General features: G+C 31.5%; 1 protein-coding gene across 1 annotated transcript; it reads right to left on the bottom strand.

Moving 5' to 3' along the window:
• Positions 1–3,781: 3,781 nt before the first annotated feature.
• On the bottom strand, positions 3,782–5,623 carry LOC115993870 (receptor-like protein 44). Its single transcript, XM_031117850.1, has one exon. The coding sequence runs from the start codon at positions 5,038–5,040 to the stop codon at positions 4,225–4,227; it is 816 nt and encodes a 271-aa protein (XP_030973710.1). The 5' UTR covers positions 5,041–5,623; the 3' UTR covers positions 3,782–4,224.
• Positions 5,624–27,583: the final 21,960 nt, after the last annotated feature.

The following is a 27,583-nucleotide window of genomic DNA, read 5'->3' on the forward strand; positions in this document are numbered from 1 at the left end:
CTCTATATCTCCCAAAGCTCTCTCCGCATCTCTCTATCTCCCAGAGCTTATTACAAAGAAGTATGTAATTCTGTTCAACTCTTTGAAATGCCCATCAAATGCTCACCACATTTTGATAATTGCTTTACCAAAAAAAAAAATACAAATTTTTGAATAAACCATTGAACTTGTTTATTAATATGTACCTAGGTTTGTGAATAGGATGGTGCAGGCAAAATATTTTATAGTCTTCCATTTATATGAGGTCATTATGTACCATTCATATTAGGTCAACAAGCGCAAAGAGTGAATAATTTTACTTGGTGCAAAATCCTAATATTTTGAATGTTATCATGTGAAATAGTTTGTGCAAGAAACTTATTAGTAAAAAAGAATTCATTTGAAAACAATCATGGTTTAACACAACTTCTTAAATTCATTTTTATGCATGTAAAATTGTAACTAGATGAAGGATTTGTACTTGGTCCATTGAGACCAAAGTTTTGTAAATTGCAACTTGCAATTAACTATGTTACCTATAAAAAGTTCGACAGTTTGTATCTTGCAATTGATTATTTTACCTCCTCTATTGATGCTAATTGTAAAGCTTGAAAATCTGTAATATTATATAATATATTTGGATGACATGTGAAATTTGACCCTAATAAAAAAGCGTAAGGGGGTGATCAGTCATTGTCGCTTGTGTGTGTGTGTGTGTGTGTGTGTGTGTGTGTGTGTTGGTAGGAATTGCCGCCAGCTCTATTTGGACGTAATCAATCATCAAATGACTTCCTAGCAATTAAGGATGAGAGTCTGATGCACCCTCTCATGTCATGAACTAAGCCATAATCTGATTAATTAAAAATTTATTTATTTATGCACATATATTTCAATGTTTAATTTTTTTTTTCTAAGTAGCATATCACTGTTGTAAACTTGTTGCATTCCAAATTTTTCATCAAACAAATTATGAATATGAATAAATGGTCCCAGTTATGGTCCACGGCTGATGTAGCCGTAGGGTATATCTGCCATATCACAGTGCTAAAGGCAGAAACTCATGCCTTGTGACTGCAGAAGTAAGAGTGTAACAGGGCGCTGAGAAAGCAGGAAACAGTAGTTTTAAATATCAATATGGGGTTCAGAGAGAAAGAAACCAAATAATAAAAATCACTCAAAAGTTGCTTGGAACTTTTATTATGAGAGCCAAGAAGATCGAACACAACAATGAACATGGGTGGGGTATGGGCCCCAAGCCCCATGATGGTATACATGCCATTCTTGGAGGACACACTAATGACGGGAATGAAAGCACATTTGACCATCTTCACTTTCGGCGTGTGTTGAATTTTTTTGCTATTCACAGCCATTAGAAGAGGCAATGTGTTTTGATTAGACAAAGACAAGCATGGGGGCCTGCTGTGTGTGTGTTGATGAATTTAAACGCTATACCCTCTTTGATTGTCATCGACAAATTTTCATCATAGATATGTCCGACCATTTCTTAGCCAACTCCATCGCACCAGATCTTTGTCTAATTTGGTTTGAGTTAAACATGTTTATTCGTTTTTTTTTTCCCAATATTTTTGGAACACAATTTGTTTTTTGTTTTTAATATTTCCATCTCTCTCTCTTAATTGATTCCTTGTATTTGTTATGTTGGTTTAAGACTGATCCAACTTTGTCATTTTAAAGTGATAAGGCGTGGTGGTTACTTCACAAGTATAAATGTTTGTGAGGTGTGGAAGGTTAAAGACCGGAGTTCAAGCCTCCAAGAGGAAGCTTCTCATAGATATACACTTAAATTAGATTAGAGTAAAAATTCTAATTTATATATATATATATATAAAAGTGATAATATTTATTCCTTTGTTAACGGGTTTTGGATTTAGTCCATAAAACAAAGAAAAAGAAGCATTGTGTTAATGAGCACCACCCATTAATTGCAGTCTATTGTACCTTTTTCCACCTTTATTACAGCTTTATATTATATTCCTATAGCTTTTAGATTGTGAAACCAGTTTTATAGAGAAAAGAAAAAAATTAAAATAAATTTTAGAGTCAATTTTATGTCTTTTTTTTTTTTGTTTTTTAATAAGACCCACATTATTAGTGCAACTTTTAACACAGTGCTGGTTAACATTTGCTAACAAAGTTAAAGAACTTGGGCGAGACTAAATATTTTTCGTAAGGAGGTGACCTCACATTCTGTAAGCTATTTTATCGCATTTTGGCATTTGATTGGAGAGTGGGGGAACCCACACCACAGTGCCACACTCCACACACAGGCCATAAAAAGTCCCAGGTCTTAATGCAAGCGTTATCAAATTTTTATTTATTTATTTATTTGAATGAATAGCAATTTTTTAAAAGAAAAAGATCTTAACACAGATGATGGTCTCACTTTGTTAGCAAGGGTTAAAATATTTTTATTTAGATACCTTTCCCTTTTTTTTTTTTTTTTGATAATCTTTAATCAGATACCTTTCCTTTATAGAACAGTAAACCCTAGGTTCGATGCTCACTGAGTCATTAGCGGACGAGGTAGAAACTGTCTACCTTTTTTTTTCTTAGGAGAAAAAGCTGTTTGTACTTTTGTATCACTGTAGAGTAAATTTTTAAGTTATTATTCTAGTTTTGGATTTCCTCAAAGATTATTTTGAAATTTGCCCATCAAACGACCAACTTTTAGCACAAAAAATAATCAAATAAATTGGTGTCAAACGAACTATTTTGAAATTTTACTATAAAATAATTGTGCCAAGAGATGCCATTCTAAATTCAAACTATGGTCATCCATTTCTTTTGTAAAAGAATTTAGTAATTTACACTCGAATTCCAAACTTTGCTCCCATATTATTATTTTTTTGATAGGAACTTTGCTTCCATATTAAACTCCAAAAGTCTGATTGAGCGAGGAGAGGAAGCCAGGCACGCCGATAGATGCCAAGTTGTGACTTGTAAGTGAAAACAAATATATTAGTTTCTTAATATCACTCATCTAAAAGTAATAGTAAAGCAAATCAAAGTTAACCCTAGAGAACTCCAAAAAATCCAGGGCTAGTAGCCTAGGCCCACGTTTACCGAAAGAGAGATTACTAGTAAATAATACACTGAGCGGAAAGCAAGCCAGCCTAAAACAACCTAAACCCAGTAAGTAATTGCAATAGAACAATAATGTAAACACTGAACCACCTCACCCATGTTGACTAATCATTAATTAATGAAAGCTTGTGTAAATTTTTTTTTCTTTTTTCTTTTTGCTGGGCATAACATTATGGGTTTTGTTAACATTATTATTGTGGGGTATTATTCTCGAGCATAATTGACAGAATTGAACTTCAAATTCAAGGTTTAGAAAGCTGTAACTTGATGTAAAAATTACTGAATTTTGTAGTCTTAACATGCACCTATATAGAGAGAGCATTGAACACGAAGCCCAAGTAAAACAAGTTGCTAGCAAAGTGCCCGGAATGTTGGCCTAAGCAGCGCAAACCTCCAACTTATTTAATGCATCGATCAGAGATCGACATTTTTTTCCAGACCGATAAGCCACGAGTTGGACTTGGTCTTACATTTAGCAAACACTAAAACTACAAATATGTAAAAGTGCGTTAATATTAAATACCAGCAGTTTCGGATATATAAAAATTTGCAAGCCAGTTGTTTGTATGTATATGTATCATACTACGCTGCCAGACAAAATTGCACGATGCAGAGTTCTTCACCCAACAGACCCACCAAAGTCTCAACCTACCCTACCACACACGCTCACAGACATAGACGGACAGCGAGAGAGAAAGAAACAACAAAAGCATTACATTACTGTATGCTTACATTACATCAAAGAGAGGAAAAATGACAATTATAACTGCACTATTTCACTGATCATATGCCTCATGTTTGAATTGGATTTATACAATGTTGATTGTTAAGCAATTACTAAATATAGATAATCAATCCCCAAAAGAAATAGAGATTCCCCAAAAAAGAAAACAAAACCAAATTGGTTAAAGACAGAAGGTGAAAAAGAAAAGGAAAAAGAAAAAAGAAAAATCCCTCCACAAATTAGTAAAAGAGTATCTAATAATAAAACCCCATTAGAAAGAAGAAGAAAAAATAATAGTAATATTAAGACTAAGCCCAAACCTCACCTGTATCAAAAACATACCTGAAATTTTTTTTAAACTCATCACATTCAGCTCAATAATCTCATCTGCGATCAATTTTCCCAGAATATTAAGCTCAATAATCGGGCATAAGGTGATTAATTTTGCCTTCCTCAAGAGCCATCTTGTGCTCTGTAACTTTGAGCCATATACACACCCCAGTAAAACTGAGTACCAAGCTAGCGAAGCCACTTCCCAATCCGATCCCAACAATGGCCATCACTGACAACCCTTTGTTCTTCAAAGGCGGTAAAGGGTACCCATAAAGATCCTTGTTTCCATCAAACGATGTAGCATTGAATCTCGGTAAGTTCCCACTCCTGTTCACCAGCGAGGTGGGTATGGAACCAGAGAGTTTGTTATTAGAAACATCAAAAGCGCTGAGACGAGCGAGAATACCCAATTGCTGTGGAATTTGGCCTGTGAGAAGGTTATCGTGAAGATCAATAACGTTAAGGTAAGCACACAATGTGAGCTGAGGTGGGATCTGACCGGTGAGCTGGTTAGAGGAGAGGTTGAGTACAGCAAGGTTGACTAAGTATTGAAGGTCTGGGGGGATTGGACCAGTGAGAGCGTTGGAGGAGAGGTCAAGGGCTTGGAGGTTAGTGCAGTTAGCGAGGAAAGGAGAGATAGAGCCTCTGAGAGAGAGGTTTGAGAGAGAGAGCTTGTAGATTCGACCATTGTTGCAAGTTGCGCCTTGGAGATATGAGGTGAAGCCAGAACAAGGGTTGGAGAAGGTGGTCTTGGTCCAGTTTTGAAGCGATTTTGTGGGGTCTAATAAGGACTCGCTTAGGTGGGTGAGGCAAAGCTCGTCGCTTGGATCTGAGAAACAAGTGCAGACAAGGAGAGACAGGAGGAGAAGAAGAAGATGATGCCGAGTCCAAAGACCCATCTAGCTATGCTATTGCTAGTTAGGTAAGAAATGAGAGAGAGACAGAGACAGACACAGACACAAAAAGAGAGAAAGAGAAAGAGAAAGAGAAAGAGAGAGGGGTTCGTCTAATTCTAAAAAGACTGTTTCTGTTTTGTTTTTGTTTTTGCTTTTGTCAAAATTTTTTTTTTTTGGTTTGTTTAAGTCTTGTTTGGTCTTCTGGGAAAGGCAGACAGTTGCGGGAGAGAGCAAGCAAGAGAGAGATATTGGAATCTACTGACTATTTTTTCTTTAATATTCTGTTGCCAAGGGGCATCTGTTTTTTTCGTTTAATACATATAAAAATCCCTATGGATAAAAAATCAATTGTAGCAAGAAAGAAAACTAAGAGAGGGGTTGGTTTATTTTGACTAGTGTTTCTGTAACTTCTGCTATGCTAGCAAGAATGAGAGAGAGAGAGTAGTGTCACCAAATTCTAAGTTTTGGAGGCAGAGGTGTGGGTGTGTTAGTAAACTTTAATGGGAGAGCACCAGAAGTATGATAAGTAGTAATAGTAGTAGGAGGAGAAGGGAGAAAAGGGGGTGGAGGAATGAAAAAGTCATATTGAGAGGAGTGATGAAGGGGGGGCCTGGGGAGTTTTGGTTTGGGTTTGGGGCCTGAGAGTGGGGCTAGCTGGTGGGGCGGTGACCTGCACGTATAAGGGTTTAGGATAGTGACAATACGTTAAAGGGTGTTTTCGTCATTTTCTAATATATATATATATATGTGTATGCTTCAAATTTCATATAATTGATAATTCCATTTCTAGGGAACCACCGGGCATTGTTGTCCCGTCACACGCACTGGGATTGATTGATGCGTTCGAGGATATATAAAACGGGTTTTAAGTTTTAATACCAAATCTCCCGTATTTCCGTGACAGGAATAAATACAACTCTCTCTATTCTCATTATTATTGCTCTCACCTCAACCACGTTTATTTTTTGTGACCATACAAACTTTTTTTTCTTCTTCTTTTTTTCAATTTTTTGAGAGCACACTATATATCATTAGTAGATAGCGAAAAAAGAAAGAAAGAAGAGAAAGTGAGGAGAATGTGAGATTCAAACTACATATATAATAATAATAACTAGTATTATACACATGTGTTGTACGGCTTAATTAAAAAGATATATATAAAAAATTAAAACTATATTAATAATTAGTAAGCCACATGATAAAATCCATTAATATTACGACATATAATACATATAAACATATATTAAGTCACTTTGTATAAACATGGTCTATAATATATAAATTCTACATTTTTTTTTTGATAATATATAAATTCTACATATTAAAACATAAAATAATGATATATAATCAAAATAAATATTATTTGAAACTCTCACTAATCTAATTTTAAGTGAAGTAAAATTTTAATTTTTTTATAATTTAGAAAATATATATTTATTTATAGTAAATTCTTGGTAAAAAAGTTTGATTTACGATAATTATTTTAATAATTAATGAGAGTGTAAACTATTTTTAAGCATATGGTAGTATGACCTAGTATTATAATTGTATATGTTGAGAGTATTGAATAATTACTTAAAATGACTAGCCCTCATAGTAGCTCAATGGTTTGACTACTTATTACAAGTACCAAGCCTTGGGTTCGAGGGCTGGTGAGTAGAGAGAGAGAAAAAAAAATTACTTAAAATGAACTATATCAATGACACCTATGACCAAAATACTTTATTTTGAAGTGAAAAAATTGAAAAAAGAAATAAGCATTTCAAGGAGATAGAACACATCAATCATCATTAGAGGCTTATGAGCACTATTTTCTTGACCCATCATGTAAACAAAAAAGGAATAAGTGATAACCTTATGTGTGAAGTGAAGTTGCTTGAGATGACTAAATATGAGAACTTCACATGCTTTAGTAAAAAAAAAATCATCTGTATTCCACAACAGTTACTAAAAAATATCAAACATTATTAATACTAATATATCATTTAGATTCCTAATAATTAAAGTGTTATTTTGCCAATCTAACAAAATTTTAAGGTTCACGTAGAAGTTATCTACATAAATTATAATGTTCATATAGAAGTTTTTTTCACCTTAAATTCTATCTTCCATTCTCTACAATCCTACTAACATATATAATTTTAAGAAATCATTGTCATGCTGAATGGGTGTCGCTGTATTGGCAACATTTTTGACTCCATAAAAATGGAGAAAAGCCTTTATGCATGTTTGGTTTCGTACAACCTGTAAGGACACAATTTCTAACGACCCAGGGATGGGCTCGTATGTAAAGGGGTCAAAACAATACGATTTGTAGAGAGTGGGCTTAGAAAGGCTGGACCTTGGTCGTCGGGCAGCGGTTTAGTCATGGTTTTTCATGGGAGCCCATACGAAGGTGAGTTTGGCCTGAATGACTGAGCCTTACACGGGTGTGGCGTGAAGATCTATCTCCTCGGAATTAGTCCGAGGAGAGTCTCGTCCTAGCCACCCTTCTTTTTTATGAGTTCGTTCTTCTCCCTTTTTCTCTCACTTCTGGGCCTCCCTTTGTTAATGCAGCAAGCTTCCCTTTTATACTAGTATTTCCTTCCCGTTCTTCACCTACGTGTCCGTTTCTCCTTGTTCTGGGTGGTTACTTGTCTTGTCAATCCTCACATCAGAGTGGTTGGGAAAAGTTGGACAGCATGGTATGAGTATAGGTTTGTCAGGCGGTGGGCTCCACATTAAGGTGTCGGCAGTCTTCTCCCTTATACTGCTCTTGTACTGATTTTGTCCTTTTCCTCAAGCTTTTTGTGAGATGTTGGGCATAAAGTCGTCCTCGGCCACATTCTTGGACCTTCAAAGAGTTTTCATTGCGCGTTCTTAGCAATAGGGCTCCTCGGCCTGGGCTTTTGGGCTTTTAACATAAAGTGGGCTGGGGCCTCAGATTTCGGGCCCCACACAACCCTTTTATAAATAATTTACAAAATTAAATATTTATGAATATCAATAAAAGAAATGATCAACTAAATAAATGAAAAAAAAAAAGAATAATCAAAATTTGTGGCATAAATATGACATCCACATGTAAAAAAAAAATATAAATAAAAAAATAGCATCCAAACCTGGAGTCACTTGAAGTTTCAATAGAATAGATATAATCTTCAATGAAAAAGATATAATCATACAATAGCATTTGTGTGGACTTTGCACTCAGGATAACATGTTGAAGGGTAAAGCTTTAAAATCTTGAAATTTCATAACGTGAGCTTCAAAGTTTTAGAATAATCTGTAACATAAATATAATTTTAATTAAAATGAATACCATAACATGATTAAAGGTAGAACATATAATTTGTTTATCAAAAGAAGAGGTAGAACGTATAACCAATAGAAATTTAATGTGAAAAATATTCTCAAAAAAAAAAAAAAAAAAAGGTGAAAGAAGCCACTGGTCCCACGGCTTCCACTATAGCTTCCATTGGATTAGGATGCTCATGCTGCAAATACACCTTGAAACTTACAAATCAATAAAACCCATTATAGAGCAAAACCATCCAACTAAACATATACACAAAAAAACTAAGAATACAAAAAATATAACCTATGACGAAGAGAGCAAAGTCCAAATAAGGAGTTTGAGGGAGGCAAAGCAAAAATATTTATAATTTAATTTTTTTTTTTCTGATTGATTTTATTCCCTATGATCTAATCTCAATTTGTAGATATACTTGAAGATAAATATGAAAAAAAAAATGTTGATAATTTATACACGGAAAAAATGTGAAACTGATTACTGAAGATAAGAACCTAAATTACTGCAAAATTTGATTTCTAGATAATTCATAAATTGAAGAGGAAAGATAAAAAAGAAAAATAAAAAGAAGTTGATATTAACAATTAAGGGAAAAAAATAATATGTTAAACTTAATAAATTATAGGAGAAGAAGATAGAAAAAAAAATACTATTATATCTATTTTTTTATTCTAAAAAATATGAACAAATAAGTGAAATAATGTCGCTGTTTTTCTTGACCGTGTAGTAATATAATTTAAGTAAAAAAAATAGTAAATAATAAATTAATAATAAAATGATAAGATGAAGAATTTGGATTGTAATCAAATTAAGATTTTTATCAACTTAGAAATTATAGAAGAAGAAAATAAGAACAGAGAAAATTATATATATTTTCTTAAAAATCTAAAAAAAAATTCTACATTTTGGTGAAGCAACTTGGCATAACCATGACTTCTAAGCCTAACTTTTATTATATAGTATATGATATGATATCTACATATATGATAATATAAAGTATCACAAAAATGCCATTACTAATTGATGTGATCATAGTTTGGGAGTCAATCAAACCTCTCTGATTTTGTGTTTTATGATAGTTAGGTTTTTATCATTCGGATTTGAATGGTGTGTTCTATAATAGGCTTTTTCTAGTTTTTAATGCATTTCCTTTCGACCAAAAAAATAAAATAATAATAATCCCTATATAATTGCTACATCATAGTCTAATATATTTTTAATGCAAGAGCAAGGCCATCCTAAAGACCCCATAACTCAGTTGCCATGGGGTGGGTAGAGCCAATATTTCTAGAAAAACTTTCTATTTAAGAGCTATTAGAGTCCTGAATGATACCACCAGCACTTGCATAACTCAGATTCTCATAAGCTGAACCATTGGTGTTAAGCTTGTAAAAACCCGGAGGAGGTTGCTTCCAACCAATGTAGATAGAAGTTTTTGAATGTAGAGCATTCCCACTATTTTTTTTTTTTTAATCTATACTGTCTATTTAAAAATTCGAATTTTTTACTTAATTTATATATTTTGTAATATACCCTACATATCACTCTTTATTTTACAATATATCATATTAAAATAGTTTTTTTTTTTCCCGCACACCACTCCCCTTAACATTGAACTATGTGTGGGATTTTTTTTTTCAGCCATATCAGTGTACAATTAAAAAAAATCTTATTTAAAAAAAAGGTAATGTGAACGCTCTAAGAATTTTTACATTTCTCAACTATCCAGTCAAATTAACACTATTCATACAGTAAACTCAATCACAATGAAAACAAAAATGATGACGTGCGTTGTATTACGTCCAATGGGAATGTTGGGAATGTTCAATGATGTAGTATTATTGGGTATGTTACTAGGATTTATTAGTATATCTAATTGTATAATTAGAGTGATTTACAAACAAAAATAAAATAAAATAAAAGAAAAACTTTTCCCTTCTTTTTCCAAGTTGGTACTTTTCTAGAGTAAATTGGCATGAGTAGGAGACTCCGAAACCTAATTATTTGGGCTATTACCTACTTATGAAACAAGTCCACATGCTGGTAAGAAATTGACAAAGGCAGGTCTCTTTTTTGAATAAACTTTGAATCAGTGGAGTTCGTCTTTGTTATCATCCTATCAAGACATTTACACATGCACAAAATTCTATATTTAATCAATAATTGACGAATACTGCATCCATTAATCCGTCCTAATGTCAAGCAGCTCCTTTCAATTAATCGTTACTAGTTTGAATGTCAAAACTATGATGAATTCGGAAGAAAATTAGTTTATTACATTTTCAAATGCGATTTCACTTTCTAACTTTTAATTTAAAATAAAAAAAAGTTGTTTCACTTCACTATCCCTATCCTTACCCCTTCACACGCATGGTTATATTGCGTAGATTGAAGAAAAAATGTTTTAAAAAGATATTAGACTACACCGTCACATGACATAGGCACAATGAGTCTATAACGAATATCTCATTTTTATTCCAAAAAAAAGTATTAGATTATTTGTGCGTTTGGCATGACTTAAAAAATTTAGTTTTTTAACTATTCAGTTTATTTTTATTATTATTTATGGATCTCATTGTACTTTTTGATACTATTCATGGGTCCTATTGTATTATTTCAGCTAACTTTTAATTTTATTTACAAAATTTTTCAGCAAAAAATTTTTAGTTTCAGCTAAATAAGATGTTTCTAAACAAATGCTATACTTCTCTCTCTCTTTTTTTTTTTTTTTTTTTTTCTTTTTTTGATAATCCGAGGCACATAAGCTAATTAAAGCTTATGAATGACAAGAAGCTGCAAAATAATATATATATATATATATTTTTTAATGTAAATGATGATTTTCTAATTAAAAAAAAAAAAAAAAAAAAAAAAAAAAAGACGTTCGACAAGGGCATTCAACTAACACACAACTTCTATCTGATCTAGTGATTTTGGCATTAAAAGGCATTAAATTTTAATGGACACACAAGCGGGCCGTACCGTAACTCCGTATAGACATTGGTGCTTAGACTTGTAATTTCCAAAGATGAATAATTGAATCCGTCACATGTCTTTCTGAAGTGCTTATTATAACTTAGAATTGCTCTGAGGCTCACAAACCTCCCGTACTCAGAGACTTCCTATTTGGGCGTCATCAAATTCACACTCATATCTCACCCACTTGTCTCAGTTTTTATTTTCAAATAATCTAATTTTTACCTCTTTGAGAAGCTAATTTTTAACTTTTTGTTGCATATTTAATCATGGTTATAAAAATCGAAATGGTAAAAAAAATCGAAAAAGATTCTGATTTTTTATTTTTAAAACTATAAATTTAATATAAAAATGACCAAAAAATTATATATCACCCTCACAAAAAACTTAGAAAAAAAAAAAAAAAGTTTGTGCAAACATTTTTTTTTATTCTTTGGCGTGGCAATCTGGTAACATCAAAGTTGGCGTGCTTGGAAGATGACTAATTTTGTTTTAATCATCATCAAATCAGATTACACATGGCCAAATTTTGTTAGATTGAAAAGTCCAAGCGAATGAAAACAATATTGGTGGGATTTGTCCTAATTCGTGTTGATTGCTTTTCATTCATTATTCTTTTTTTTTTCTTTTTCTTTTTTAAGTCAAACATAGACTCTTCTTGATTGACACAGAGCCCACTCCCAAAAAAAGTTAAAATCATCCGTTTACACAATTTTTTATTTATTTTTATGGATGGGCCTTTTCTTTTCTTCTCTCTCTCTTTTTTTTTTCCTCTTAAAACATCTTATCTCTCTCTCTCTCTCTCTCTCTCTCTTTTTTCTCTCTTAAATCATCCTTTTTTTTTATTCTTAATGCACACTCCTAAAGTGTTTATGTACTAGAGTATTTTTTTTTCCCTGGTAAGTAGAGGCTCATCCTATCATATTAGTATATTATATTCTATAATCATTGAAGTTGCACCATATATATATATATATATATATAAATAATCGTGTGTTGTATTACAAGAACATTTAAGTTATTAATATAGTTTCTTTTAAGTGAATTTCTATTATCAAAATTTCAAGAAATTTAAAAATATGTCTTTAATTAAAATTTTGATACCAAATTTTGATAATTTTAAAAAAAATTATTATTTATTTTATTCAAGATTATTTTACACGTAGTACATTGTGCTTTTGCCATATAATGGACCATAAGTTTAAAAATTATTAAGATAATTTATTTTATTTTTTTGTCCCCATAAAAAAAATGCTATTTTGATTAACATTCAATAACCAAAAGTTTCAAGAAATTCAAAAAGAGTTTATTATTTATTTTAAAATATTCATTGTTGTTTTTGTAATAAAAACTTAGTTTTGCATTATATGATTGTGAACTTGCTTAACACACAGACTAGATCTGTTTATTGTTCAATTTCACTTATATTATTTTGAATTTTTTTAAACTACATATTACTTTTTTTTTTTTTTTTGAAAGGTACATATTACTTTTTAGGTACATTATACAGGTAAAATACTAATATATTTTAAAATTTAGATAGCAAATTTGAGGATGTATACAACAATGACACATGTCATTTTCTCAACAAATAAAATGATGTCATGTGTCATGTGGCATTGGATGCAATCAGACTACCTTGTTCGAAGAAATAGATTTATAGTTTCCCATACCAATTAACACAGATCGAGATGAGATTTTCCATTGTTTATGATTATCTTAATTAGGTACTAAGGCTGGAGATGTTACATTGATTCCACCTTGGTGCGTGACCAAGATGTACTGGCATGCAATTCCAATGAGGTGGCCTAATTTTACCTAAAGACTTATGAGATCTATGAGATATTGGGTTCAAAACTTATGGCCAACGTTTTGGGGTCACACCCATTGTATAGAACAGGGGAATTACACTCATCCAAGAGAATAGTTAACAAGATATATAAATTAAATAATAACAGCGAAGATATTTAGGGATCCATTCTTATCTCTGTTGTTATTCGTGTAGTTTGTGGTTGGAGATGGAATGATGTTGTCTTGACATGGGGCTTTCTTTTAATAAATTAATGTGGCAAGGTATTAAAGGTATGTAAAAAAATGATGTTAATGGTGGATTCGGATAAAAACTAGAACATATTGTCACCTGAGTTTTGTTGTGACAAATATTATGAACATAAAAGTTGCTCATAATTTTTTTTTTTAGATAGTTTCAACCTATGGCGTCCATTTCTGATGGTAGCTTTTTATCATCAGATCAAGACACCAATCAGTTTTTGGTGTAGGCGGGGATACAATTATTAGAGACTTTATCAGTTGAACTAACTGAAACATACTCATAAATTAAATCATTATATATTTATATATATATATATATATATATTTTTTTTTGTTGGAAACAACATTTGACGTTGCTCTCCACATAATAATGATTAAAGAAGTCCATTCGGTTACAACCTATGTCATTATTTGAGCAAGATTCATTTTTGGCCATAGAAATAAGAACCGCTTTTTCCTTTTTCATTTTTAATGGTCTTCACAAATTTGCAATTTGACCTTTAGCACATTTTGAAATTTAGGGTCTGTTTGTTAATGTTGTTTTAATAACGTTGTTTGTAGTTTTTAAAAATACATATAAGTGAAAATACGTGTAATGGTTTTTAAAAAATGCTCAAAATCCCATACCAAATGACCCCTTGATGATTAAGTGACGGTTTATTCTTCGGCCATGACTTACTTAGAGCCCATTAAACTAATATAATCCATAAAAAAAAGTGATATCTATCCCTCCAATCCAAAAATTATATTATACATCAAATATATTAATACCTCTTCTCACAGTATTAGTTTTTTTTTTTTTGGGGGGGGGGGGGTGGTGGTGTGGGTAAACATCACAGTATTAGTTGCGAAACTATGAATATATCTTTGGGGCATCAAATAAAAATAGTATTATAAATTTAATTAAAGATGCAAGCTAAATTTTTTATAAGCCAATGAAAACTACAAAAATATACTTCAACAAACTTAAGTCAAGAACATTGACCAAAAAAAAAAAACTCTAACTTATCGTTCTTCAACTATCGTTTTTATTAGGGAATAAAAGAAAAAAAAATTGTTTTCACTCTAATTTTAGATAATTGGCTAATTGCTATAATATTTGGGTTTATTATAATTTTATGAACATTCAAATTTCTAAATAATTAGTATATTATAATTCATCACTGATGAGATTGTGACTTTATCTAAATGAATATAATGAACCTTAGAATTTCTTATAAAAATTATACAGTTAAAAGAATTAAATTTATTTATTGATGTATAACAACTTTAACCGGGATTAGGAGGCCTATAAGTATATATTTTATTATTTTATAATTAAAAAAAAAATGAACCAATCATACATATTTATCTAAATGTGAGACATGTGGTACAAGAAAATCTTATCTTCTTAAACAACGTAAACCACGTGACATGAAATCAAATAAATGTCATGTGTCTCACCACCGCGGATCCTTAGCGCGATAATCACTTCACAAGTATAAGTTTTAATGGGGTGTGGGGGATAAGGGTCTGGGTTTAAAAAATAAAAAAAAAAAAAAAGTTTTCTATTAAAAATAAAAATAAAAATAAGAAAAGTTTTGTATACAAAAAAAAAAAAAAAAATGTTACGTGTCTTACAACTTCTAAAAATGGGAGGAAATTGTAGGGTTTAAATGGGAGGACAAATTATCCCAAAACGTTTTCTATTAAAGATTTATTTATTTATTTTAGTATTCATATATTGGGTGCGTGAATCTTCTCATCCTATCTTCTAGGTTTCAAATTGCGGACTAAATGGATAGTGTTGCCAATGTTTTTGAGTGATGGTATGGAAAATAATTAATAATAAATAGATAAATAAAAAAAAAAGTAAAAAACCCTTACATAGACCTTACGAATTGATGTGTTACAATTCCAAAAAAAGTTATATAAATATTTATTTATTTGTTATTAAATGGCACAAATTATACTCTTGTTGTATCAATTTGTAAGTTTTTTTTGTAACAATTTTAACAATATTTTTTTTTTCCCCATAAACTTGAATAAAGAACAAGAGTTGGATATGGTATAAATGGGCTGAGATATCTAGGTGTTGCGCAAAGGCCCAAGATGTGTATAGCAATTCAATTCTCTAAGGGGTTCTATCTTCTTTTATGCAATCTGTGGTTCGAAAAAAACAATGCTTCCCCACAGAACAAAATTGTTAACTTTCAGTAATGACCTTCATAGTTCATAAATCTCTGTAGAATTGGCTTCATTTAAGGACTATACGGTGGTCCCATTATAGTTTCGACCTTCGGTTCCTTGGCTGCCTCTGCACAAGCCTACACACCAACATATTGTTGGGATGTAAAATCCAAAGCTTTGTAGAAGAGACTAATAAAAATGCAGAAAGTGAAAGCGGAAAGGATCTTCAATGAATTTAAAAGGGCCCATTAACTTTGAGTGGCACAAACGAAAGCCTTAGAGCATAAACAAATGTTGAGGCCCTTCTATATATTCTTGTGGCTTTTCCACCTCTCACTCAGTTCACAAACAACTTAGCCCAAACCTGGCCCCTCAGACAAATTAATATCAATGCTATGGTTGATAGCATATTGGTCCTAACTAGTCAATTCAATACAACCTTTCTGGGTATGTACTAGACAATTATATATATATATATATATATATATATTGCATTTGAGAGAGAGAGAGAGAGAGAGATGGATGTGACACGTGTTTCAGCACTTTGGGGGTACTTAGGTTGAAATATTATAGCTTTATTAATTGTGTTTATATGGTGGGCGTAAGCACAATAATTTGGGGGGAATGTGGCTTTAACATGATTTGGAACATGACAATTTTGATGTGTAATTTATGTTTATTTAAATTTAGTACCTTTATGGCTTTATTATCTAGAGTCCAGGCCTTTCTTAAAATAATGGTGATCATAATTGACTTGTTAAGAGAGTGCTGGCACTGGCAGACAGCAACTTCAATAATTTAAGTGGCACATGTGTTATGGATATCATTTAAGAACAACACGTACAGGATTTTATTAAATTCCTTTCACCCAACTACTGTAGATAAATGGACGTGACTAAACTCGAATTTTTAGCTATCTTATTAAGATGCCACGTCACAAATAATCAAGATAAGAATTCCAAATAGTATAATATTAAGTGGTATTGTTGGGTTCTTTGGAGAAGGAGAATTTAGATTCAAATTCATCCTCTCTCTAATAATTGTAATTAAAAAAAAAAAAAAATCAAGTGAGTCTAAATTTATCTTGACTTATTCAGCCAAAAATAAAAATCCTCCTAACAAGATGAGACAAAATTATTCCAATCAGATACCATTTGAAGAACATATGCATGAACAGAAATTTGATTTATATGATCATACAATTAAAATACTCAATATCAATCTATTAGATATTTAAAAAGGTTTATTTATTTATTTATTTATTATTATTATTATTAAATTTTGATTTTACTTGATACCTTTGGCTAATAACAAAAACAATATTATATGGGTCAAATATCTTCCATGATCAGAAAGAAAATGGTTAAATACTTGACTTGATAAATCCGTGAGATAACAAAGTGGACGTGGGCATCATCCCGATCTCTATCTTGTTAATTCAATAATTTGCTTTTTAGTCTTGTTTTAGTGAAAGGTGGTTGTTGCGGTTCATCTGGCAAATAAATTAAGCCACGTGAGATTGTTAAAAAGAAAAAAAAAAAATAGAGCGTCATGAAAGTACAAATTTTGTGCAGCAAATTTGTGTTGAGTAACGCTAGGGACATAACAACATTTCATACACATTTTGTACAGCAAATTTGTGTTGAGTACAGCTTGGAACATAACAACATTTCATGACACTCACAATTGTTGTGAATTTTTACTTATATTCTGTCTTTCTATTTAAGCAATTTAAATAAAGGCACAACTTTTTTTTTTATTTTTTATTTTTATCATATGGGCCCTCAGACAAAGAACAATATGAGATTTTTTAAGCGTGGGTGGGACAAAGTCTTATTCAGCTTTTGATTTAAGCTTTCAAAATCTACAGTGTGTTTGAATTGGACTTTGGTGGAATTATGCTCGACAAACCTTTTCTTTTTGGTCTGTTATGACGGTGATTTGTAGATGAAGCAAAGACACATAACCACCTTTTTCTACATAAGTAAGAGAGAATGTCCAAAAGGGCTAACAACCAAAAGCTTCATTGTGGTAGTTGTCATTTAAGACATTTTAGGCCCCTCCTTAAGATAAGTACGTAATCTTTTGTGAGTCTTTGTGTGTTTTCTTCTGTGCATTGAAAATTTGGTGGGCAAACAGCAAGATATTGTTAGCAGGCCATAATGTTTAGCTACTTTGCAACTTACTCTTTTGGGTTAAGATAAATTGAACTCAGATAATTAATTCAATTATCCAAATTGGTTAATTAATTCAATTATCCATATTGATTAATTAAATTAAATTACATGCAAAACGTTGAGGTATTAATAAAGTATCAAATAAACTAAATACAGCAGAAATTAAATTGATACAGTGATTTATTGACAAATGAGGAAAACCTCTCGCAAGGCAAAAACTCTACTAGATGAATTTAAGGTCACACTACTCCCAAGAATCCACTAATCAATAATCAAGCAATTACAAGTATAATTATCTTACCACTACCCTGGCCTATCCCAAAATACCAACCTACAGTTGAACCTTCACTCTAATACCTAATTGAACTTGATCTTGTAGCAACATTTTTTCCAATCTCCAATCTGTGACTAACTCTTTTGCACGGATCCGTATATGTTACTAACTCCAGCAACTTGAATGATTGTTATTGACTGCAAAGTTTTTCACTTCATAAACGATGAAGATTATGAAGTACTTAGTTACAAAACTCTAAGGCGTATGAGTATGAGGTATCTTACCATTACCCTGGCCTATCTTAAAATACCAACCTACAGTTGAACTTTCACTCCAATACCCAATTGGACTTGATCTTGTAGCAGCATTCTTTCCTTTATTACACAAATCTCCAATCTGTGACTAACTTCTTTGCACGAATCCCAGTATGTAACTAACTTCTTTGCACAGATCCTAGTACGAACTAACTTTAACAACTTGAATGATTGTTATTGGCTGCAAAATTCTTCATTTCATAAACGATGAAGATCATAAAGTATTTGGTTACAAAACCCTAAGGCGTACAAATGCAGTAGCTTTACACAGAGTATATGAGTTTTAGGTCTCTATTTTTGTACTTGATGACTTTTAAAATAAGTCTTATATATGGCTAGGGTTGTGAGAAAAGAATCCTTAATCAAACAAATCATCATGAGCCAAATTTCAGATCTAGAAGTTCTGAAATTGTAGATCTCAATAGACCAAGCTTGTGTCGAGCTTCTCCTTTAATCCTCGATAGTAGTATCTGTTGAGCTTGTGTCGAGACTTAATGAAACAACTTTTCTTCACTTGTTTCTTGGATCAATCTCCATGTCTTTAATGAAACCACTTGATATGTCTGAACAACATACTTCTTGATACATTAAACCCAACTTAGATCTAACCAATTATAAGTAAAGTGCGTTTTGTCAAATGATAAACTAATTACATAGAAAATATGACCCTAACATACTTGTCTTTGTGTCCAAATAGGTAATAAGCATTTTTTTATTATTAAAGATCGTCTCAAATTACTATTTAGATCTAGTTTCATCGACATGGAAGACAAAGAAATTTCTTAGTACGAAGAAAAAAGATTTTCTTAGGATAGAAGGAAAAAGTTTTTTATTTATGACATAATTAGGTTTTCATTGTCTATGATAGTATTGTGACTTGTGAGAGGAGTGGTGTGATACAATATTTGGGATTGAAAGATATGACATGTGTGAATTAGTGAGTTGGTGTATGCGGAATTTGTGAATTAGTTTGTGTTTGTGGGAAATTTTGTTTATGTTGTGTTTTTGAGATATATGAGTGTTGTTTATAAGAGTACGCAAATTTGATTTATGAGATTTATTGAGTGCGATTATACTATATATCATTTATAATAACGTTTGATTGGCATATAATTGTCTTATTCGTAAGAGTGTGAATGTGAGTGTGCCTTCGTTATCCTTAGCCCGCACACACTTTCAAATGGAGAGAGAACTAAAATGCAAATTCAATATGAATTCGAAAATTATTAGACTTCTATTATGATTTAATAACTGACATTTCTTGGCTTAAAGAAAACAAATAGCTACTTGGCAAGTGGCAACGAAATGACTGGTTTTTGTTGAATATAATGGGGAATAATGATGGTTCCCATATGCATGTACGTGGCATTCGTTGGTTTGTCTTCGTAGTCACCCAACGTGCGGCTTTAACTACTGATCTAGCCAGCTCAAAGAATTGACTCTCATAATGTAGACCTGGTTTGTCCACAACTACAACTACAAGCAATTTCGTGTTGGCATGGAAAAGATAGCTAAGATAGTTAGTGGGATTTCACCATCTTTAATTTCTTCTCTCATATTTCAGCCTTGGTCTTATTAAGACTGCTTTAACTTGCCAGGATTGGCCTGTTGGATAGTCACATATTGACCCATATATCAGCTGGGCCTATGGCCACACGGATAGTTGGATTTATGCCCCCCATTTGTGGACTTGGTTTTTTGTCTTTTCTTGAGTAATCAAAGCTTATGATCATGTCAAGACAATTCTAGTTGCTTTCATGCCTGACCAACCAGGTTTGGTGTATGTGACTGCGAGCACCTAGGCCCTTTTACATACTATTGGATACTTACCAACAAATGTATATTAGATGAAATTATTTATTCTGGATTGGTCTTTCCTTTCTAAATTCCAAATTCACTTTTCATATAATTGAAGACCAAACCAAGATATTGATGGCTAGAATAAATCACGGGATTGGTTAATATATCAAAGAATTGGTTGCTAGAGAAAATCATGGGAGCAAAGCAATCAACATGTAATTCAAATTCAAATTGCCAATGACTTTTGTGTTTAATCCCCCATTAATTACAGATTTCATTGTAATATATTGAGAAAGTGTATGAGAAAATATAGTTATTTGTTTTTATCCCATGGACGGTGGATGTAGGTCCCAATGTCAAACCACATATTATCATATGTCTTTTCTCTTCTATTTTTTCTATCATTCAATCACAAATTTCTAGATGTTATCAGAGCGTTCATATGTTTTTGTTTTCTCTTATTGGTCAGATCTAATATAATCACATTGTCAATCATCTTTTATTGTTTACCTCATTTCTTTTTCTTTTTTTTTTTAACAGGAAATTTACCATTTCTTCATGCGTATTGGTAATTTTGCCAATGCAATTCTCACTCCTATACATTTTCATAGCAAAATATTTCATCACATAAATATCATTGTGACATCTTTATAGGAGGATTTCTCATTAAAGGGGAGTCATCATTTTAATGGAGTTGTTATTTTCTTGTGCCATTGAAGCACTATATTGGGTCATACCTAGTTTCACTTTTGTTAGCCAATTTTATTGTACTAGAAAAAGGTAGAGAGCTTTGGAAGACAAATCAAACTCTGGATTCAATGATTCTTCTTCTTTTTTTTAAAGGACATTTGGATTCAATATTTGCAAGCTGTGCATTTCATCAAAGATTAATGCCAATTTGAGAGGGATTCTTTTAAAGTATAATTTACTTTTCATATCATTGAAGACTAAATCATCAAGATATTCATTGCTAGATAAAATTATGGGATTGGTTAATAAATTAATTGATTGATTGCTAGAGAAAATCATGGGATTGAAGCCATCAATATTCAATTTAAATTAAAATTTTAATATACTTTTTTGTGTAAACCTCAATTATAATGTGAATTTCATTGTAATGTATTCTCAAATAAATTGTATGAGAAATTCTAACCCTTTGGGCTAATATCCCATGGATCTAAGCTATAAGGCTGAATTATGTAACCTCTATTCCTTTTTTCTCTACCACTCAATCACAAATTTCTACAAATAGTAGACCTAATTTGTACAATCCTAACAATTTTGCAAATGGTATAACCAAAGACGAATTATAGGGTGATGCGTAAAGATATAATATCAACTTTTTCCAAACATATTTGATGAATAATACTCTATATTTTGAATTATTTGGCCAAACAGTATTGTTTCAAACATATATTAAAAAATAGCTTTTTTTAGAAAGAGATCCACTTGAAACTTGGCTTTTCAAGAGACGAGTTTCATGCCACATTTGCTGATATGGCTACAGTTGTGACTAATGTAGCGTTTTTGGAAGGAAAAAAAAAATGATCCACTTGAAAGTTGGATTTTGACTCTTAAAGAGTAGAGATTTACTTATACATTTCACTTCACTATTTTTTTTTCTTCGGAAATCTCTCTCTCTCTCTCTCAGCGCTATCCCCATTGAACCTTGTTGCAACAAACCTAACCACCATCCACCACTTGGAGCCGCATCTCCAACAAAAATGGCTTGAGTTGAACAGCATGCAATGAAAACGAGCTCTTTATTAGCTATGAGCCTATGTCAAAAACCTCAAGGCATTGCCCAAAGTGCACATCAAGGGACTCATATGTGTTTTGAAAAACGTGGGAGCCCTTTATCTCTACGACTCTACCTGCTTTCTCCTGTGGCCTTGGATCGTACTGTTAATGGATTTCTTGTTTCAAAATGTCTGACTTGCATGTATTTATTTCAAAAACAATAATTATCTTGGGGGATTAGATTTTGGAACTTTTATGGTATAGGCCCAAAATGGCTTTAAAAAAAAGTTTAGTTTAGTTTTTTTTTTTTTTTAAATTAAATAATTATTTTCTTTTTAAAAAAAAGTTAGAAAATTTTATTAAGATAATCAAATATGAGAGAAATTATACAGTCTTCATGGTATATCACGTCATTTGTCCACCATTCCAGTAAAAGACTTCCACCTATTTAAAATTGCTAAGTCAATATTTAGTTTTTATTTAAAACTCCACAATTTTAAACAAGTGAGAGTATTTTACTGGAATGATGGACCATATCATTTGTCCACAATGAGAATCTTATAATTTCTTCAAATATGGAATACCTCATTTGCTAAAACGGCAGGAAAATAGAGGCAAGAATTTGCTGCATACTGGTGAGTAAAGTCAGCCTTCACCAATTTGTTAAGTTATTGAACTGACCATGAATTCAGCAATTTAAACTCAAAATTTTCATTAGGACAGGTGGGGTTGCCGAGCAGCCTTTGTCACTGTAGAGTCATTAATGACCACAATCACATCCTCTGTATATGAAGAACTTTCTATTGTAGAAGCGATTTTGGAATTGCTACAACATGTATGAGAATCTTCTAGAGTTATTACAGTAACTACTCCATGGAAATCCTAAAAAATTTTCCATCAATTTTTAAAATGATTGATTAGATTTTATCATATCATTAATATTTAAATAGAGGTTAATTAATAATTATCACCTATTTTATATCTATTTAAATCGTTAATGATGTAATAAAATCCAATCCAATAATTTTCTAATAGATAATTAAGATTTTAAGAATTCTACGAATATAAAAGAAATAAAATAAAAAGTAAAAAACTAACATATCCTAAAAACTTTAAAAGATCCCAACCCCCTACAACATTGCTCACATTATATGGCCATTTTAAATAATGGGTACTTGTCCTTATACTGCTTCCAGTTGTGGTGGTTGGGTTTCAGGTGAAAAGTTTAGGGCCAGACCAACAAGGTCAAACTCACACTTTATCCTTGGGCCCAACCCCTTGTCTCGTGGTCCTCTTTGTGGGAAAACAACTTCATCTCTTTCGGATTTGAATTTTAGTCACGGCCCGTTCACTTTCAAGTAAAAATTCCTGTTAATTCTATGATGATCCCACCCCCAAAAAAAAAAAAAAAAAAAACTCGAATAATATTGATTTTCTTTTTCTCTCTTCAATCTCTGTTTGGCTGGTTCTTCCTTACTAGCTCTTGCTCTTTGACCCACGTTGTTACTAACATTTATTAAGCACATGTAAAAGGATTATGAAATTTATGGAAAGGGCTTGAGACAAAAATAAATAAATAAATAAGGAAGAAGAAGAAGAAAGAAATTTATGGTATGGACAATCAATTATTTATTCAATAAGCTTAATTGCACAATATTTTTTACAATTTTGTTCACAATTATTGATATTGCATGATAAAAATAATGTCAGTAATAAACTCAATAGAGAAAGTTATTCACTCGTCTCTAATCATAACAGTTTATATTAGCAGTTGTGAAAAAGAATTCTTAGCATTACTCTTATTTATTTGGGTTAGCTGGTAAGCGCGTTGCATCATAGCTTGTTGGGAACTTGGGATTGAATTATTTATTTTATTCTCCTTGTTGTTAACATCATGACAATTAGCTACAAAGATCATATTATATACTTAAGAAAGCTCGTTTAATTAAATGTACTTTTTTTATATTATGAAAATATCTGCAAAGCAATATCATTATTACATGAAGGAAAATGATCATGCATGCATACATCGAATAGTTAAATATGTGCTGTTTTGAAGAGACTACGATCGTCATTAAATAGCGTCATGTTTTTTATTACTAGTCCTTTCTACTGTTAATCCACAATCCAATCATGATTTAATCTACCAAAAAATGATAATGATTAGTGTTGATGGTGTGTGCTTAAACTGCTAATGCATGTGCTGCCATTATATAAGAAGAAGAAAACACATTAGTGAGAATGGGAATGGGATGACCCAAAAGAGTTAGGCCTTGCATGAATTTGTAAGTCCTTTGAGGGCCTTATGTAACAAAGATCCCAGTGGACCCTTTGATTGATTGAGATGAGGACATAAAGGAATGCGTTGAATCTTTAGAGTTAAGTCTTCTTACTATTAGTTGGAGTCGGAGGTGATGTTACTAGTGAACTCGATAGAACGTAGCATGGGAGAATCAACAAAAATGAACAGGAGGGTTTGTGACAAGTTGTTGTCTGCACACATTTTATGATTTTAACCGAGAAGGACTATAACTCTACTCAATATATTTTTATTTTATCATCAATCAAATGTTCAAATTTCAAGTTTTTCTAACTTAAAATTATATAATAAAAAAAAGTTTATGAATCGAACAGTAATTAATATTCGATTAACATGAAATTTAACACGTGTTAGGAACATAAAAAAAATATGTAATTCAAACTTTAGATTTTCAAATTACATAGTAGAACTTGGTTGGATTAATTAACTTCTGAAACACAATACTGTTACTATTACGGCAATAATGGCTTGAGATTTATAGGCAACCTGTAAAGCTGCTATGACAGTAACAAGCTTTTAAACAGTGGAGAAATTTGTAAAAGGCAAATCACATCAAAACGGTGATGACAAAATGAAGTATCCTTCCTCTCTCATCTTTCTGATTGCTAGTCTTATAATCGTCCAAGAAAAGTTTCTACCGACATCTCATGATTAATGCTTTTGAATAATGGCATGCAATGTTGTTAGCTTTTACATCAAGCACTATCATAATATTACCAAAATCCTTCCTATTGCATTTGCACGAACTTCATATTGAGTAATTCGAATAAAGTAAATAATGCCATAATAGAGGCTTTTTTTTGTTTTTTGTTTTTTGACGTGACTCACTAAATCTTCAAGAACCTCCACTAAACCCGTACATCTTTATTATGTTAAGGACAATTTTCTCTTAACTTTCACAATCATTCCACGGCCACTTTGGTTCCTTTTGAGTTTTGACCTTGCGATTCTTGCTGTTTTTTCTTCTCATTTATCTTCTGTTCCGTTTAATTTTAGCTATAATCTTAAATTATACCATGAGCCTCTAGTGCACATTTTATTAATGGAGAAACCAATAATTTATCTTTAAGGGAATCAAATTAAATGTGATGATTAAAATTTGTTTACATACTATATTACAGTAAGTATTAAGAATAAATCATGCTAGTTCTTGAGAATATTAGTTAGATTTAGTAATATTATATTTAACAAATCAGGGATTAGCTTAATATATTGAAATAATAACAATATTATAAACGTACTCAAAATATGGATGAGAGAGAAAAAAAGTATATTAGGGGTTATAATTATTTTAAATTACAAATTTTTATAAACTCTTACTCAAAGTCAGTATGCACAATATCATCCAAAATTATTATTATAATTAACATATTAGTGCAATGATTAAGGTGAATATTATAAATTATTGAGAACTAATCAAATAATTTTGAATAAATGTGGCTAACTTGGACTACTAGTCTAATGAATATCTATAGCTAGTCAACTCCAAAATTTTGGGAATAAGCTCGGTTGTTGTTGTTATAGAACTAATCTAATAATTTTGACATATGCTAAGACCCTCATGGATTAATTGGCACCTTTAGGCATTTCCAATAGAGACGTTCAGTGTTTAAATCTCCTTTTCTCCACTGTCAAATAATCAAAAAAATTAGAAGAAGAAAAAAATTGACATATTAATACATGGTTCCATCCGATTGGCCTACTCATTTGTTAATTGTGACATTAATTTTGAATGGTGAAGTGACATTAAAAATTATTCTCGAATTAAGATATTAATTACAAAAAAATGTAGTTTATGATAGGCTTAAGACATGATCCCATAATTTTGGGTGGATAGTTGTAATTAGAAGAACCTTTAAAGTTTTTAGGGTAACTCCATCATGGAGTTCCTAAAATCCTATCTATTCATTTAAAAATGTGGATTAGATTATATATAAAAAAAAGTGAATTAGATTTTATCACGTAGTTAATATTTTAAATAGCATTAACTATTATTATTTTTGTATTATTTAAGTTATTAATAATGTGGCAAAATCTAATCCACTCATTTTAAAATGGATGTGTTTGTTCATTTAGACCCCTGTACACTTAGATTGTTTAACCTAATTAATTAACCAAGTTGATACTTAAGTTTATTATGAGATCTAGGTTAAATACAAATAATCATATCACAAAGTGTGGAAAAGTAAAAAAGACAACCAATATGATTACCTAGGAAAACCAATAAAACCAACAGTTTCAAAGGAAAAAACCTGGGGAGAATTTAACCTAATCTATCCTCAAGGCAACAAATTCACTATGATAGAATGGAAGATTACAGTAGATTTTTTTTTCTTCCCTAAATCTAAAGCTACCTCTTGTAGTAGTTACTCACACGACCACGTGCAGCTCAAAATTCATGGACTCTTCTATCTGAATTTGTCGCACACAAACACCCACGTTTGTGACTTTGAAATCTCACTCAAAACTTTAAATCATCAACTATGTATGATCTTGTTGCAGCAACTTCAGATTTATCGGTTCTAAAGATGTATAGATGGAATTCTGATAGTGACTTTTAAAAAAGAAGGCATAGTACATTTTAGATCTCAAAAGAGAAGCTCCAAAGTCTCTTCAAAACGTGCCTTAGAGTTTCCTTTAAATACTAGGAGAATTAGATTTGAAACCCTAATCACTTAATGGGATTAATAGATTGTTGGGCCAAAATTAAATTATGCAGAAATGCTTCTCGATCAGTCGAGCCTTCTTCTCGATTGGTCGAACCTAGCATGTTTTGAATTCTTGAACCTGCAGCTCTTTTTTTTTTTTTTTTTTCTCTGACTTGCAACATCTTGAGTATTGTCTAATCATACCTATAGATTTAGGAATCTATATCTAGACAAGTTTATGCCCATAGTTTACCAATTGTTATAAACTTTTAGAACCTAATAGGATGAATAAGATTTTAAGAACTTCATGGTAGAGTTACCTTAAGAGCTTTAGATGATCCTAATATGCTATAATTAACCGTCTTTTTTTTTTTTTTTTGTGTTTAATTTTTTCTTTATACAATTTCAGTGTTTTACCTCTCAAATTTTTATCATCCACCGGGTACTTTTTATTTATTTATTTTTATTTTTCCAATTACTCCCAACTTAAAAGAGGAATACATGAGACCAAAATTAAACATAATCCAATCCATCAATTAGAGAATACCTCCTTGTTTTTTTGAACTGATTGGGACATTGATTTGGAGACTACCTTTCCTTTTCAGAGAACATGGCACTATGGCATATCCCACTTGATTAAAGGCATTCAAATTAAATGAAAATGACTTTAATGAATAAGGACAATGCTTTCAAGATTTCCCCACCAGGCAAGGGTTTTATGTCTGTCAAAATTAGTGTGCCTATATGGGTCTATAAGATTTCCCTTTTGACATTAAATTCCATA

Source organism: Quercus lobata, chromosome 6, assembly GCF_001633185.2.
Source record: "Quercus lobata isolate SW786 chromosome 6, ValleyOak3.0 Primary Assembly, whole genome shotgun sequence".
NCBI classification, from domain to species: domain Eukaryota; kingdom Viridiplantae; phylum Streptophyta; class Magnoliopsida; order Fagales; family Fagaceae; genus Quercus; species Quercus lobata.